Source organism: Cornus florida, unplaced genomic scaffold (genome assembly GCF_030987335.1).
Source record: "Cornus florida cultivar Cherokee Brave unplaced genomic scaffold, ASM3098733v1 CherokeeBrave_3.0.0_Hap2_Chr11, whole genome shotgun sequence".
Classification (NCBI taxonomy): Eukaryota; Viridiplantae; Streptophyta; class Magnoliopsida; order Cornales; family Cornaceae; genus Cornus; species Cornus florida.
The window spans coordinates 23,016,465-23,034,863 of NW_026775581.1; the positions used below are offsets into that span (position 1 = coordinate 23,016,465).

Consider the following 18,399-nt stretch of genomic DNA (forward strand, 5'->3'; position numbering starts at 1 on the left):
CCTCTACATAATGGCAGGTTCAAACTTGGCAACCACTGAAATTTGAACATGTTTAAGCTTGCCTTCACATAATTAAGAGCACAACTAATGACCATCCATAATAGGCCAACCAAGAGATACTTATTATATATATTAAAACTATAGTTTCAAATTGAAATTGTTATCCAAGGAGTAAAAGAAATATAAAATAATTGACATGTAACATAACACAATAACATGAAGCATGAGATTTTAAGTAAAAAAATGGATTCTATATTTCCATAATCCAAGGAATTGCAGTGTCAAGTCTTAAAGGTCTACTGACAGAATTGATCAGAACAATGGAAACTATGACATGTTTAATGCTTTCCTAAGCAAAAATGTACAAGCTGCAAGGGAAGCTTGGAATTTACTGTATACTAATAAAATTACAGTCACCACCTCTCAATTCTCTCTACTTCAATCTGCTCTTTGTACTGTAGTCTTAAACAAGAGGACGTAGATCTTGTGATCCATTGAGAAATACAAGAACCCACCAACTGAATGTGTCACAAATGACCCAAAACTGGTGCCCACAATACAATGCCAAGCTGGTCCATATACCCCATCAAATTCCTGCAAAAAAAAGGACACAAACCCATCAGTCCATTAATCAATTAATCAAAAACCCACATCACAAATCACCCAAAAACCCTCAAATTAATTACCTTTTTGAGGGTTAGGGCAAGCGTTTTGTGAGTGAACTTCTCCATACTATCAAGAGTCTTTCTTGCACAATCCACAGCATGGACCTGCATAAATGGTGGCATGTCCACAGACACCACTTTCACACCAGTGCAAGAGAAGAAATCAGCCAGCTCAGTCAGTGAGCTACAAAAAGACCTCCTTTTGCCACCACTAATTGCTAGAGAAACATCTGAATCTGATTTTTTCAGATCATGCCCTTCATCAGATTCCTTCTTTTCACTCCCTTTCTTGGGTATTTTCTTGACCTCATCTGTTTTCCCACTCACAAATGCTATCTTCTTCACATCATGCCCTTCATGAGATTCTTTGGAGGACTTCTTGCCTTCTTTATTAGCCACTTTTGGTCTGACCCTCATGCTCTCTTTCAATTCCATCATGTTTTTTCTGTATTGGGGGTTTGATTTGATGAAAGATGTGCTTGAAGAGTCTTCAATGGCAGATAAAGTCATTGCCTTTGCCTGCAAATGGGTGTCAATAGGAGGAGGAGGAGGCTGTGAAGGTCGGTTTGTGAACTTTGTGGGTTCCTTTAATGATGAGAGGACTTTGTGATTTCTATACAACTTTGAGAAATGATTGGATATGTTGTGAATGGAAGAGGCAGTAGTGGGATCTGGGTGGGGCTTGGTGATGGAGGTAGTGGTGGTGGTGGTGGTGGTGAAGGGGGTTGATTTGGGATGGTGGTGCCTTTTGTGTGTGGGATCCATGGATGTCTTGGGCTCTGGAGCTGCTAAGTTGCGCCTGTTGGTGGTGTGGTGTGCCATGTTTGTTGGTGGTGATGAAGATAAGTCAGGAGCAAACGGTGGAGGGTCTGTTGGGTGGGCTTTAACCCTTTTCAGGGGATGTGTTTTTTGGAAGAGTGGTATTGTGGGGTTCATAATTCATTGGATGGGGACTTTCGTGTGTGTGAGAGAGAGAGATCTAGTTCACACTGGTACTAACATGCGCCGTGGGCGGTGGACAAGGGAGTGAGGGAGGACTGCATTTAGTTTTGTTGACTTGATCTGTTTGGGGAAAACCATGCGTGCTTCCGGTAGTGTAATAACTTATCATACAACTGGTTTTTATTAATGCAGTAGCATGTTGCGTTTGTACTGAAATTAAGTTGAATCGTAAGAGAGTACAAGTTAACAACCTCAGACCATGCCTTCTTAAGACTTCAGTCAAATGGGGAGGTGGAATTTAAAAAGTATACTCATTAAATGGCTGTGATTCTTCTAGCACACAGATATTCAACGGATCTGATGATTCAGATGAGGGATACAATCAAATATCACAGAGGCCACAGGAATTTGGAATTTATATTGCTCATTTTCAATGGTAGAGGTGGGAAAAATATTGGGTACTTGATTATGTATCATTATTCAGTTATTTTTCATAAAATTTGTAACGTTGTGATTCGAATTTAACGCAATTCGAATATGATCTCACGATAAGGGAAAAAAAAAATTTCACTCATTTTTCGCTGGTAGGAAGTGGATCCTATTTAATACTTTATCGGTTTGGACAGAGATAGTATTTGTTTGTAGTCTTAAATTTTAAAGCGAGATTAGAGAAAAACAACAATCACTAAATCTCGTAATTTCTAGCGATGGCAATTTCCTCTAATTTGTTGGGTTTCTGTCCCGCTCCGCTCCTAATGGAGCGGATTTGGTAGTTTCATAAATGGGTTTGGGACGGATATAATAAAAGAATTGAAAAACCGAAACAGGTTTGGGGCGGGGGTGGATTTAGTGATGCCCCCACCCCGCTCCGCCCCCGATTATATATATATATATGTATATATATATTTAAGTTAAGTGTCTATTAATATATTTTGACTATATATTTGCTAAAATCACTACTTACTAAATTTTCACAATTGTGCACGTGATACAATCTTCAAGAATCAATGAAGGATTCAAAATCTTAGTATTCTATCCCAAGTCTATGAATTAATTCAACAGTTTTAACTGTACCACAATTAAACGAAGTATGCTGGACGAAATCAGTATTTTGTCTACCAAAATGGAGGCGGGGATGATATACCAATTATAAACCATTCTCGAAGTTGGAGCGGAGTTGGTATGATAAATTTTTTAACGGAGCAGAATAGGTTTAACCAACTCCACTCGTTATCGTCCCTAGTAATTTTTTTATTTTTGCATAGTAATTTTTTTTTTTGATCGTATCATCACCGTAAACAGAGACACAATTTGTACCCAACCACACATATCTTTACAAACAATAGCTCTTCTAACCATACCTCTTACCTTCAAGGAGGGGTACCCTGCTTCATTCTTCAATGTTGTTCATTGAATGACTAGACTAGGTGGTGGTCTTGCATTGCATGTGCATCAAATGAAGCCCTTCAAAATTAGTACACTGAAAAAGGTTTATTGCTGTCTTTGTACCATGTGGCAACAACCAAGGTGCCTTTTCCATAGTTTACTCAATCCATGGGCCATTCCCACATTTTATGGTTAAAAATAAAATAAAATAAAATAATTTCAACTTGTTTAAACATTCATTAGTCAACCCAATTATGATGATATTTCAATGATCCAAGCTTTCTACTTTTTGGGTATTCATATAAAGGATGGACCTCTAGCTCAATGCTCAATAGGCCCTGTACTGGATTGCATAGAGAGTTAGGTTGTCTAAGAGGAAAAAAAATAATTTAAGGCGAATACAATGGTAATTATGTTACAAGAAAATGATAAATAAATAAATAAATAATGCATAACATAATACACAAAGATTTATAGGCCTATACAATGGTAATTATGTTACAAGAAAATGATAAATAAATAAAGAGTGGTGATACAAAAACCGAACAATAACGTCTGAATAGGTGCTGAATCTAATTTAACAGCCACGTCATCTTCATAATTCCTAAACACCGCTAGAAGACATGAAAAAGTCAAACTCTCTCTTTTGATTTTCTCTCCCCAAATTCCTCTCTCTAGTCTTTTCATCTTCGGTTGATAGATTCTTCTCTTTCTTAGATCCTAGCAGTCTCTTTCTTTCTTTGATTTTACAAAATTGAATCAATTCAAAAATCAAGGTGTTACAGTAGTAGCTCCCGGTATTTATGCAATTTATCTGATAAAGTTCGTGCTTCTTTTAAGAGATCACTTCCATCTCTAAATCAGAATTAGTAATGGAAATCTCCACATTTTTTCAGAAAAAATTTCAGATTAAGGTTTATTTAGATTCAAATAGAAGATTAGGACTATATATGCAAAATACGGTGATCGAAGAGAGGAAAAATGCTTATTGCTCTGTATCCCTTCGATTTTGTGAAATCTAAAAGAGAAACATATACACCAGAACCGTAGACAGAAAATAGGAAGAATCCATGAACATCTATGATCTGCTTTCAGTATATATGTAAATTTGTATGTAAGTGTGTATATATATATATATATATTTATCTCTATGCATACCCACTTCTTCAGCATATCTTCACACAATCCGTAGCTCCATGACCTCCATCAAAACCTAAAAAAAAAAAAAATTAATGATAAGGGAAATTGATGGAGGTCATGGAGCTACGGACTGTGTGAAGATATGCTGAAGAAGTGGGTATGCATAGAGATAAAAAAAAAAATATATATATATATATATATATATATATATATATACACACACACACACACACACACACACATACAAATTTACATATATACTGAAAGCAGATTATAGATGTTCATGGATTCTTCCTCAATTTTCTGTCTACGGTTCTGGTGTATATGTTTCTCTTTTAGATTTCACAAAATCGAAGGGATACAGGGCAATAAGCATTTTTCCTCTCTTCGATCACCGTATGTTGCATATACAGTCCTAATCTTCTATTTGAATCTAAATAAGCCTTAATCTGAATTTTTTCTGAAAAAATGTGAAGATTTCCATTGCTAATTCTGATCTCTTAAAAGAAGCACAAACTTTATCAGATAAACTGCATAAATACCGGGAGCTACTACTGTAATACCATGATTTTTGAATTGATTCAATTTTGTAAAATCAAAGAAAGAAAGAGACTGTTAGGATCTAAGAAAGAGAAGAATCTATCAACGGAAGATGAAGAGACTAGAGATAGGAATTTGGGGAGAGAAAATCAAAAGAGAGAGTTTGACTTTTTCATGTCTTCTAGCGGTGTTTAGGAATTATGAAGATGACGTGGCTGTTAAATCAGATTCGGGCGTTATTGTTCGGTTTTTGTATCACCACTCTTAAGCAAATACTCTGATAACTTCATCCTTTGTCCCCACTAAATTTTAAAAAATACCTATTTTTACCAAAAATCTTGAGTAATTATGTAAATGCTCCCATTACTTTTTCATTCCCCCCCCCCCCCCCCCCCCCCCCCACTTTTTTTATTCACCCACACCCTCATTATTGTTTAAAATCGCCCCCTCTAAAATAAATTTATGAATCGGCCACTACATACAACTGCTTATGTTTATGAAGAAAATCAATGATGATATTTCAGTATGGGAAGAGAACAAATGTTACTAGTTCTCAAGCTCCTAACCATTTGCCTCTTTATATTGCAGCATTCAGTATTTTCTTACTCACAAGTCACAAGATAAACTTTAACATCCTTATATACTGGGTTACAACAGAGTCTGTATAAGAGTCCACGATCCGCAAAACAAAACGGGTAAAAAAAATTCTTATTGGGTCAAAGTCAAAATGTAACGTAACCCGAACCGAAACAAAAATTAGACCACAACTTCACATATTATGCAAAAACAAGCCGACCTGACCAGGAAGAAAACTCACTGCAAATCCTCGTAGGGACAAAAGATGCCCAATAACATATATTTTTGTACTATTGATTTTTTTTTTTTTTTTTTTTAATTAATACTCATACACTTATGCCTACATTGAAACTCGAACTCTTGACGTTCATTTAAAAAATAGGAACTTGGTAGCGCTAGGCCACTTGCCCGTTAGTTCGTACTACTGCCTTGTTTTTAATAATTTCACCATAAGTTGGAACTAAAGGCTAGCCAATCGATAATTCATGAAATTGCAGAGATAATATTAAAGGAAAAGGTGAAGCAAATACAAACAAGATGTACAAGCAACAGAACAAACTAGTGCTACAATTTTTACCTTCACCATATATAAAGAACATGTGGTGTCAGATCTACCACCCTAACCGTTGTCACTTTCACATGAATTATAATAGTTTCTGTAGAACAAATAACCTATGTTTAGATGCAAGAAAATGAGGAATGACTGGTAGCATTTGTCACATCTTCAAATAAAAAACAAAAGCAAAGCTGTCAAGGCCTTTAACATGCAACATTAACATAATAGTTGCCTTCATACAAAGGATAGATCTTGAATTCAGAATAAGAGTTGTTTTGTGAATAAAAAATAATTAAAAAAAAAAATCTATGCCTGCATAATCTTAGTACCTACCAAAGCTTCAAGCATTGACAAGTTTGACAGAATTTGTAAAGTGCCAACAATTCAGGAATGGTGGGAATATATAATCACAGAGAATTCAAGGCTTTTTTTTTTTCCTTCCTGAAAGACCACTGATTGTGTCCTTAGATTTATATAAAATAATAAAATTTAAAAATCACTGCCAAGATTATTCTGGATGGGAATTCTCTAAAAAAAGAACAAATCATTATATAAATCAATTTCTTTCTTGGAATTCCATTACATTCAAAATATATATATATATATATATCTGAAGTCCACCTTTTGGTTGATGAAATTATCCAGTCATACAATGTATCTACTATAAAGCAACACACAAACTGATGACTCTAACATACTAGGAGATTTTTTAAGCAATGGCAAGTCATGGATAGAAAACTTCAACTTAATCTACGAGCACCATCAAAACAGGTATTTTTTGTTGGAAATGGGGGCATTAAACACAAAAACTTTGGATGAAATTTGGAATAGATTATACTAAGAATTTTTTGCGGATCTCTAGACGAGCGTGTTTCTCTCCACAAGGAAATGAACGTGGTATATTTACTTTCTTAAATCCGTTTCCGAGTGAATGAGAAATTAGCTCTAAAGTATGGTGTTTTGATAAGCCTAAATGGGTATGCAAAATATGGGAAGTGTTTGTCCTACATGGAAAAAAATGTTGCAACAAATTGAAATTTAAATAAGCTAAGTTTAAGATTTGGGCTTGGGCTTGGACCTAATTGTAAAGTCCAGATTTTTTTTTTTTTTTGAATTTTGGATTGGGCCTAATTTTGGGCTGGGCTTATTTAAATAGGTTCACAAATGGGTGGGTTTTTTGGGTGGTTGATTTTTTGAATTAAAAATTACTTTTTAGTTTTTCTAAAAGGTTACACCTTTTAAATTAAAAAAACCATATTTTAGTTTTTCTAAAAGGTTATACCTTTTAAATTAAAAAACCACTTTTTAGTTTTTTTCAAAGGGTTACACCTTTTTTCGAACCATCATAACTCATGGTTGCACCCACTCGAAAAGGCACATTGCAACCTATTGGAATGGATGTGTCTATTGGTGAACAAACATCATGTGAACCATTGCAACCTATTGGAATAGATGTGTCTAGTGGTGAACAGACACCATGTGAACCATTGCAACCTATTGCAATGGTTGTGTTCAATAATGAAGAGATACACCCAATCCGAAAAGGCATTTCTGTTTCTATAAATACCCCCCTTTGGATCATTTGCAAGTGGTTCATTTTCATTTTCTTCTTTCTCCCTCTCTAGACTTGAACCCAACCCAAATGGGTTCAAACCATAGGTTAAGTGGTCCGAACCACTTAGACTCTAATCTAATTTCATCGAGCCATATTAAGATTGGTCCGAACTAATTGGTTCGAATTGTACCCAATTCAGCATTTATATAGTATAGATGCATTTTTGAGTCAGAGAGAGTATTACACGGAGGAAATTCGCCGAAACCACGAGTTTGAAGTGCTGCTACTGGTGGATGTAGACCGTTGTATCCTGGGAGATAGACGCCACTGAGTCCGTAAGCACCATAGCGGGGCGAATCTCTCTTAAAGACATAGTATCCAATACTAGCCTCGGTCCAGGTTCTTTATTTATTATTATTATTTTATTTCTTTATTTTGCATATTTAATTAAATATAGAGTTACATATTTAATTAATGAATTCTTAGCATATTGTTAATTATCTCATGACATATTAGTATAAGGTTTGTTATATCTTAAATGTCACATGAAGCATATATATTTACCAACAATCTTAAGACAGTTTCATTCCTTGCGTAGATTTTATTATATATTTCTATTTAAGATATAAACAAGTAGATATTATACTAATAGTTAAGATGTGATAAAATAATGTTATATACATTATTATATGATAATATGTTAAATATTAATGCATTCAATATTATGTGAAATTGAAACATGTAGATTATTGAATTATTCAATATTGGTTGAATTATTTAATTTTGTAATATGATATTATGAAGTATATGACATTACCTTAAACATGTACCAACTAGAGGTGAAAAAAGGTACTTCGTTACTTTTATCAATGGTTGCACAAGATACCGTTATGTGTATTTGCCACGAAGCAAAGATGAAACCTTAGAAATGTGACATCATATGAATTATGGAAAGGTTGAAAACCTTTCTATAAATTCTTAAAAGTGTGGGGGTGTCTATTTAAGGTTGCAGATCCTACTCCTATGAAAGGTTAGAGTGGACCTAAAATGTGACAACCTTATAGGTGAGTGTGTCGTGGACGGGTGCAAGAGGTACTAACAGGCTACCACACTAGGCGAGCTACAAGTGCACAATCCCCACACATAAAACCTTTGATAGATTATGCTCATAACAGTATTGCATATCATTTCCTTGTGCATAAATCATACAATGAAAATAAAGATGAGCTTAGAGGTAGTAAAAATGCTAGAACGTCTAAATCTTTTATTCCTGATTTTCTAGCATGTTTATTGGAGAATAAACCACAAAGCTTTAAGGAAGCAAATTTTTCTCTTGATTATTATTATTTCTTATATTAATTATGTGATATAATTAATCATGTGATATAATATGAAACTATATTGTTATGCAAGTTTAATATTATTTTTATAAATGTTTACTTTCATTTGATACTATAATATTGAACTATGTAGTTGAATTACTTAATGTGTATTGTAATTCAAATTTACAACATAATTTATTTAATATGTGATATTATTGAATTTTGTATAAATGGACTAGTCCAACTATGTCAACTCTTCTGATAGTCAAAGGAAAACGATCTATACTAGTGTTTAAGACACGTATAGCTGTAAATGGGCTGAATCAGAGAAAATTTTCCAATAACTCGAAAGAATTTAATGGAAAATGTTATGGATACACTAAGCAAGTACACCTAGACAAGCTAAATCAAGCTAGTTAGTTCTAATATACAATTTAGCTAAAAGCTAAAATGTTATTGAGTTGCAAACTAGTTAGCTTAGGTATAAGCTAAAATGATTAATGAGGTGCACAGAACCTAAGAGGAAGATGAAAAACTGTCAGTTGGTTCTAACTCTTAACTTGATAGTAAAAAAACATGAGGGTGATGAGTAGCCATTTTAGCCATAAGCTATTTGAGCTATACATCATATCTGCTCATGTAGGAGTGAATAATACTACTTGTAAAGTAGTAGTTTTTGAAGAATATTCTTCAAAACAAATTACTCTACTACCAAGGTAAACTACTTAGTTAAGTGTGTACTAAAGTTAAGAGCTACTAGAATTGATAACTGAGCAAACTTAACTTCAAGCTAGTGGTAATAGCAGAGAAGTGGGTGCTCATTATAAACTTATAGTAATTATTGAGCAGAGTGTGCTTAATCTAAGCTAGTAATAAGACCTTAAAAACTCATTTTTAACTAGTAATGATAGTTGAGAAGTGAGTGCTCACTTTGTGGTCCAAAGCTTAAACAATAAGTGAGTTATTTGCTTAAATGGTTGAGTTATGTGATGTATGACACATGAAAGGTTATGACATGTTAAGATGACTGACTTAACATGAACCTAAATATGAATAACTCAATTCATAAATACAAGAGATGTAGAAGCAAATATTAATTAAAGTCCATTGTAATTAATATCTTTAGTATTAATTCACAATAACGCCTGTTACATATTATAAGAACATGCTAGAGATAAAGTGAATACATATGCACTAGAGACTGTTATGCATGCTTGTTGAGAAGCGAATATAGAACCTTGGAAAGGTAGATGAAGTGAAATATTTAATATATGGTATTTCAAGAGTTGGAAAACCAAGAAATATATCATATATAAAATTTCAGAATTATCCCAAAGTTGTGGGGGGATATTGTCCATAGATGAAATTTGCTACGAGTTACCTCACCAGATAAGAATACTTATAAATGTTGAGTTCTTAATCCTAAGAGATTTTGGATAGAACCAAAAATTATTTATAGTATTATAAGAATAGTGCACGTTGTTTCCCATGAGAAAAATATTATAGAATAACTAGAAGAGTTCTTTTTCCAACGGAAGAGCTGAGTTATTTGTTCGAGTTGAAGAGCAAAGTGTGCAAGCTTATAAGTCCTTGAGTGGATTAAAGCTCGTACCAAGACAATGACATAAATGTGATGTATAAGTCATTGTATGCCTTACAAAAATTAATGATATACTAATTAGTATATTTGATATGAAAGATTTAACATCTAATAACATAGTATATTCTCAAAAGAGTGAGATTGAGATAATACTAGTTATGATAGCAAAAGCCTAGCTAACTTTTGTAGATGTAAATCTCAAATATAAATACTAGCCAAAGTATATCATTGGTTGAGATTGCAAGGCATCTTAATAATTGTGTTTGATTGCACATTTTCAATCCAGGATCGGATCACTGAAAAACAATAAATTGGGTAGTTGAGATACACCCTAAATCCAATATTGCTTAGGTCGAAGTATCTAACTAAATTGGAGGTGTAACAGTGATGCAATCTGGATATGGGATATTAAAGACTTCAAATCCAATAGTAGATATGTCTTTTTATATTAAAGGTGTAGTTCTATGTTCTTAATATAACTCAAAGTTAGAAACTTTGAATAAATCAAATAGGGAAGTCAATAGACTTCACCTAGAGGACAATTCAAAGTAAGTCTACACCTGTGCTACTAAAGAAAATGATATTGCTAACAATAAGCAATTTTAGGGCACAAAATATACAGTTGCTCTCACCTGGAGAAATCTCTGCAGAGTGTAATATTTCAACCTTGTGGCCACATATAAAATTGAAGGTTGTACTAGAGAGCAATTGTACAGATCATCGAGGGGAATGGGATTAAAAGCTGAAAGCTAATGAGTCACCTTAATAGAAACCCAACCTAGTTGACTGGAGATCCCAAGATCTAGGTTCAAAGGGACAACAAAAATTCTGAGTGACTCACCAGAAGTACTGGGAAGATATAAATCTTCTGCCCATTTCTATGATGAGACAGTGCTACCGACAGCGAGGATTAGGATAAGCTACGCTTTTAATGACTCTTATACCTTGAAAATTCAAATGGGGTATGGTAGGATACTCTTAATAAGAAGTCACCTATATAAGTGTGAAGTGGGGCCACTTCTATGAGAACTATAAAGGCTAAGTTTTCTGGAGCACTCATTGAATACCAGGACTTGTTCAGGGCCAAAATGAACACAACAATGAGAACCAACTTTTTGAGGAAAGGTACTATGTGTTTGTTATTGTCTTGGTTTACACAAACGGCTGAACAGTTCAAGACATCACGTTCACTGGTTAGCCAGTAAATCCGATAGCAATACACTAGGGAAGGTTCAAAGCCAAAAGCTACCTATCCTAATGCAGTAAATTTTCGACTATACTCTCTCTAGTGTCTGCATGATCATCTGTTGCATTTTACGCAAATTTTCATTCATGTGGGGGATTGTTGGAAATGGGGGCATTAAAAACATAAACTTTGGATGAGATTTGGAATAGATTCTGCTAAGAATTTTTTGCAGATCTCTAGACGAGCGTGTTTCTCTCCGCAAGGAGATGAACGTGGTATATTTACTTTCTTAAATCCGTTTCTGGGTGAATGAGAAATTAACTCTAAAGTATGGTGTTTTGATAAGTCTAAACGGGTATGCAAAATGTGGGAAGTGTTTGTCCCACATGGAAAAAATGTTGAAACAAATTAAAATTTAAATAAGCTGAGTTTAAGATTTGGGCTTGGGCTTAGGCCTAATTGTAAAGTCCAGATTATTCTTTTTTGAAATTTTGGATTGGGCCTAATTTTGGGCTGGGCTGGGCTTATTTAAATGGGTTCACAAATGGATGGGTTTTTTGGGTGGTTGGTTTTTTGAATTAAAAAATTACTTTTTAGTTTTTCTAAAAGGTTACACCTTTTAAATTAAAAAACCATATTTTAGTTTTTTTAAAAGGTTACACCTTTTAAATTAAAAAAACCATATTTTAGTTTTTCTAAAAGGTTATACCTTTTAAATTAAAAAACCACTTTTTAGTTTTTTTCAAAGGGTTACACCTTTTTTTGAACCATCATAACTCATAGTTGCACCCACTCGAAAAGACACATTGCAACCTATTGGAGTGGATGTGTCTATTGGTGAACAGACACCATGTGAACCATTGCAACCTATTGGAATAGATGTGTCTAGTGGTGAACAGACCCCATGTGAACCATTGCAACCTATTACAATGGTTGTGTCCAATAATGAAGAGATACACCCAATCCGAAAAGGCATTTCTGTTTCTATAAATACCCCCCTTTGGATCATTTGCAAGTGGTTCATTTTCATTTTCTTCTTTCTCCCTCTCTAGACTTGAACCCAACCCAAGTGGGTTCAAACCATAGGTTAAGTGGTCCGAACCACTTAGACTCTAATCCAATTTCATCGAGCCATATTAAAATTGGTCCAAACCAATTGGTTCGGATTATACCCAATTCAGCATTTATATAGTATAGATGCATTTTTGAGTCAGAGAGAGTATTACACGGAGGAAATTCGCCGAATCCACGAGTTTGAAGTGCTGCTACTGGTGGATGTAGACCGATGTATCCTGGGAGATAGACGCCACTGAATCCGTAAGCACCATAGCGAGGCGAATCTCTCTTAAGGACATAGTATCCAATACTAGCCTCGGTTCAGGTTCTTTATTTATTATTATTATTTTATTACTTTATTTTGCATATTTAATTAAATATAGAGTTACATATTTAATTAATGAATTCTTAACATATTGTTAATTATCTCATGACATATTAGTATAAGGTTTGTTATATCTTAAATGTCAAATGAAGCATATATATTTACCAACATTTTTTGTTCTGAAAATCGAGCCTAATGAAATCAATTGGATCGACCAATCAAAATTCTTAAAACTCAACCATCTGGTTCAACGGCTCAAAATAATGACATCTTGGTGCAATCATTTATACTTTATCTATGCTATATATGCTAAGGGTTACTTTGATGTGGTGGAATGAATTGAAATGAAATGAGAATGGAGGTAGGAATGGAATGAGAATGGAATGGTCATTCTTTTTGTTTGAAGGTAGAATGATTTTGATGGAATGATCATTCTCAAAGAATAGTGAGGAATGATGATTCCAACTTTAAAATTGGCACTAAACACGAGAATAAAAAAAAAAAAAAAAAAAACATTCCATTCCACTTTCTTTTATTCAATTTCAGTACACCAAATTAGCCCTAACAAATTATAATTATGAGGAAAAGAGATTATTAATACAGTAAAAAGTAATCCCAGGGTTATTTATGGATAACCACTAGATTTAGTACAATGATAATGATTCATGTAAATGTTTCTAGTACTAAAACAGAGTGAAAGACGGTATGTACATGCAATGTTGGTTACTTAATCATCCTCCAAAAATGGAAAAGAAACTTTCAAAACTAAGATACAAATTAGACAACATAATCAATCAAGTCAATATCAAAGAATACAACACTTCGGATATGGCTCAGCGGTTTACTTGCTGGACTTTGAAGCTAAGCAAGCCCAAGGTCTGTGGTTAAAGTCTCGCTAAGTATTGTTTGTGGCTAACCTCCGCTATCCGTGTAGTGACTTATTCGATCTGGATGGGGAAGCGCCCTTCCGGGTCCTCGAGAATTAATCGAGTTGCTGAGGGACTATAAGGATTCGTGCCTTTCGAATACACTGAGTTAATCAAAAAAATAAAAATTATTCATAAGAAACAGAGTCAACTCACAATTCCTCCTTAAAACATCTATAAAGCATACACAGTCACCCTTCTTGGGCGCCCATAAATGACACAGATACCAGGACTAGTCAGGGGTTTATGCAGGACAATTATAAAAACATCAGATCAAAGTAATATATAGAAACTTGAAAAATAAGGTCTACTTTATAGCTCTACCATGAAAAATAAAATAAAATAAAATATGACAAACAGATCAGTGGCTTAGCAGTACCCAGTTCTTACTTCTCAAAGAAAAATCATGGGCTCGAGTTTCAGTGGAAGAATGTGTGTGTGAGTTGTAAGATTATTTATTTAATTGTGGCCCACATGATTTGGACATGTGACATATTACTTGGTAGGTAAGTAAATAGATATCAATTAATATTATTTATTTTTGGTCAACTTATAATTGCATTTTTGATAATTACTTATTGGAGAAGTGTTTTCCTTTCTTATTCCTTACTTTGATGGAAAGTAGAATTATGTTACTATAAGGAAAACTGGTCCTCTCTCTGTCTTTATAACAGTGCATATACTCCATTAATTATGTACAATTAATGATACAACACGTAAAAGTTTTATGTGTGCAAAAGGCAAAAAGAGATAAACCAGTTTCCACCTTTGCCTGTTAATCAGAATTGCAGATTAGTTCGTGGTTAAAGGATCTAGAAGTTGGATTTAATCTCAACAAGGTTTGATATCATGAATCGAGGTATTTATATCTAACTATTTATTTATACATTATAGATATGTGAAAATCATGAAATTCTAAGACTATGGGATTCATGTTTATTTGTGATGAATGGTTTAACACGAATAATTATAGTTTACATGTGGTATGATAAGCGCCGAATATTGCATATTCAAGCGCCCTTAATTGCATTATTTAAGTCCATTGTTTGCTTATTTTATGTAGATTATCCCCATTTGTGTGTTTGTATTTTCAGGTCCTTTTGCCAAAAAGGAGTACAAATAAGACTTTGTGGATTTTAGACCATCAAAAGGCACAAGGCTGAATTTCTGGCAGCAGTGGAGTAAGGACTTTGCTCGCCATTTCGACCTAGTAAACTCAAGAACTGGACTTCCGTCATAACATAAAAGATTTAGAGCTCTGAATCAGCTTTCCAAATCTTCAAACATTTTGTCATTCGGAGCTCGGGGCAGAGAGTTATGGCCTTGTTACCAGAGGTGCGCAGAACTGCCTGGCAGCAATGAAATTCTGCCTTGATCTTCATTTTCGACCAACCATCCTTGAGAATTGGATCTCCACCAAAACATAAAGTATTTAAAGCTCTGAATTAGCTTTCCAAATATTCAAACAGTTTATCATTCAGAGTTCGGAGTGCAAAGTTATGGCCGTTTTACCAAAGTAGGTCCAGGCGGAGCAAACCAAGCATAGGGCATTCTGCCCAATTTTCGAGTGCTCGAGGCCCTATTTCGAGCACTCGAAATTAGGGCAGAATTCTACACGACTCAGCCCACTTGTGCTCAGATTTTACCTACTTTGGAAGCTCTCCTTTATGAGTTGGTTGGGGATGTTTCTTGGAGGAGAGAGAGGGCTTTTTGGGTGGATTTCTTATCTAGATAAAGAGGAGAGAGCCACACATTTACATTAAGCTTCATTCTACAAGATTAGAGGAGGGAGAAGAGAGCAAAGAGGAGGGTGTGTTCTTGAAGCCAAAGGAAGGGAGTTCAAAAAATGGCTTATTCTTCCAAGCTTCCTTCTTCCATTTTTGTATCCATGGATAACTAAACCTCCATCTAGGGAGGTGATGAAGCTCTCTCTTGTAAGCATGCTTTAATTTCATCTAATTTGGGGAATGATTCATGTACATGGTAGTTTCAAGATTTAGAGCACTTACACTTGTTGTAATGGATTTCAATGCCTATAAATGATCATGTTGAGTTCATTATCTTGTCTTAGATTTTATTCTCTCATGATTATATAACTTGCATCTTCATAGTGAGAATGGAAATGAAATTGTGAAATGGGTTTAAAGGCATGTTGTATAAGAAATTTGTTAATCCATAGCTTAAGACTTCCTTTTGATGGATTAATCTTGTATCTTGACTTCATGTGCTATTACCATAGTGATTGAGGGGTTTGATGGTCCCTAGCTTAGTGACCATGTTATGGCTACACCCTAATCTAGGTAGTTCTAGCATGTGGCTCTTTGAGGGATTATACTTAAATCTTGATCCTATGATTTTCTTGAGGATAATGTAGCAATCTAGTATTGCTACATATCATTGCCATGTAGTGAAATTGTTTCCCAAGTTAATAGAAATTTAGTATGTTTATAGGATTGGTGGTGAATTCACTTCCCTAGACCTCCTTTTCTAGACTTCTTCATCTTAAATTCCTTACATTTATTTCTTTAAGCACATTTCAATTCTAGTGACTAAGTGACAAACCAACAAAACTCTATATACCCCCTCATCATTCTAAAAGTAATCTAGACTCTTAGGTTGCCATAGACTAGCGCAGTCCCAGTGGTTCGACTTACCCGACCAATAGCCATATTTTACAATGATTCGTGCTATTGCGAAGGTTGATGTTTAATTGATCAACCGATCAATTTTTGGCGCCGTTGCCGGGGACTGCAAACGGTTTAGCAATCGAAGTTTCTAGGGTTAATTTTAGTTTGATTGTGAATACTGTGTTTTGTGAATATTTCTTGTGTGGTTTAACTATTTTTGAATTGTAAGTGAGATTCTAGGAACTCGAAGCTCGCCGTGGGAATGCTAGCAAATTGTAAGTCTAGAGGACCCCGGGTAAGTCTCTTGACCTTCTAGTTTCGAATTGTGAATATCGTGCATGTGTTAAGCTTAGAAGTAGATAAATTGCAAGCCCTTGTCGAGGCTAATCTTTATTGTGTATTTTCAATTCCAAGCATCGGTCCTTGTCGTGACCAATTTAATTTTTGTCTTGATAATTGAGGAGAAAGGGAATATCATATGTGGAGGTTATGGTGATGAAGTGTTGTGTTGATTGCTTTGTGTGTTATTGAATTACTCCTAGATGGAGAATAATTATCTCCCAACTCAATTCTACACAGCACATGCATTTTGTGCTTTTTGCTCTAGTAATACACATCATACAAGAGATTGTCTTCCAATGAGACAATTCTCAGATTTTTATCTAGAGCAACCAAATGCAAATTTCTCTGATCCAGGTAGTGATCCATACTTCAATGGTTATAACTCGGGTTCAGGAGATCATCAAAACTTCTTGTGGCATGACAAAGGAAATTCAGCCCCACAATCTCTTGGGCAACATTTTCACTCAAATTTTCAACCCAATGATCATTATTTCCAGCCCTCTTCTTCTCCTTTTCTACCGTCTCCATTGGATGAGTTAATAGCTGCCAACGAACAAATGATAGAGTCTATGCATACGCAAATGATGGAGTCCAACAAGCAAATGTTGGATGACATTGTTAGCATGCAATCCACCGCCTATTCTCATTCCCAATCTAGAGTTGATTTAGATGACCAGATAGCCCAAATTCAACAAATGGTTGATGTTCTAAATCAAGAAAAAGAAGAAGAATTTCCAATTGAACTTGTGGTCAATCCAAAAGAGAATTCTATGAATGATGAGTTTACTTCTAGTAATTTTCATCACGAGAATGTTCAAGTGGTTACCGCATGTGAAAATGAAGAAATAGTGGGTGAAGATCAAATTGTCGCCACACAAAAAATTAAAGAATTTGTGGTTCAAAATGAGGAAATTAATGATGATGAGATTGTATCCTATAAAAATCCAAAACAGCCCCTACATAATCCTTTGCTTGATACACCTCCTTTAATGGAGGATCCTCTAAAAGCTTGCTTAGCTCATTTCAATTATGAGGATTTTGATGTTGACAATTCTATTTTGGAGGTAAATTCTTTGTTTGATATTCCTCCACCTATTCTCTCTCTTCCTTGGGCAACATCAAATGTATCCCTCTCTTGGGAGCTTGCATCTCATCCCATTCCCTCTCTTGAGTTGTCTCAAACTGTTGAGCCCGAACCACCGGATAAGTGTGGGGAGGATGTTGAAAGTTTGAAGGACAATTCTCCGGGCATTCCCGTGCTAAATATGATTTTTCAAAACCCTTTGCTAGGTGTGCCCTCACTTGATCCATCTTCCCATAATCTAAATCAGCCCCATAATCTAAAGTTCTTCATTGAGGATGAAGAGTGGATTGAGGTCTTTCCATTACCTCTTTCCAACTTTTGTCTTCAATCTCTTTTCCTTCCGCTTCCAAAAGAACTTTCTTACTTCGGGAAGCTTGAATCTCTTGAGAGACATGGTATAGGGTGATGAGGACTAACCTGATCTTGGTGCGTCTAGCTATCGACGTTAAATTTAGCACTCATGGGAAGCAATTCTTTCAATTTCCAAACTTCCCTTCTTTCAATTGCCTGAGCCTTGAAATTTTTCGGGAAATGGTTTCGAAAAGCCAAAAATTTGATTTTTCTGGAATGC

General features: G+C 34.8%; 1 protein-coding gene across 1 annotated transcript; it reads right to left on the bottom strand.

The window, feature by feature from the left end:
• Positions 1-229: 229 nt before the first annotated feature.
• On the bottom strand, positions 230-1,732 carry LOC132285183 (uncharacterized). The gene is made up of 2 exons (XM_059787350.1): positions 687-1,732; positions 230-594 (listed from the first exon to the last, which is right to left on the bottom strand). The coding sequence occupies exons 1-2, from the start codon at positions 1,599-1,601 to the stop codon at positions 439-441; spliced, it is 1,071 nt and encodes a 356-aa protein (XP_059643333.1). The 5' UTR covers positions 1,602-1,732; the 3' UTR covers positions 230-438.
• Between the last annotated feature and the right edge of the window lie 16,667 nt (positions 1,733-18,399).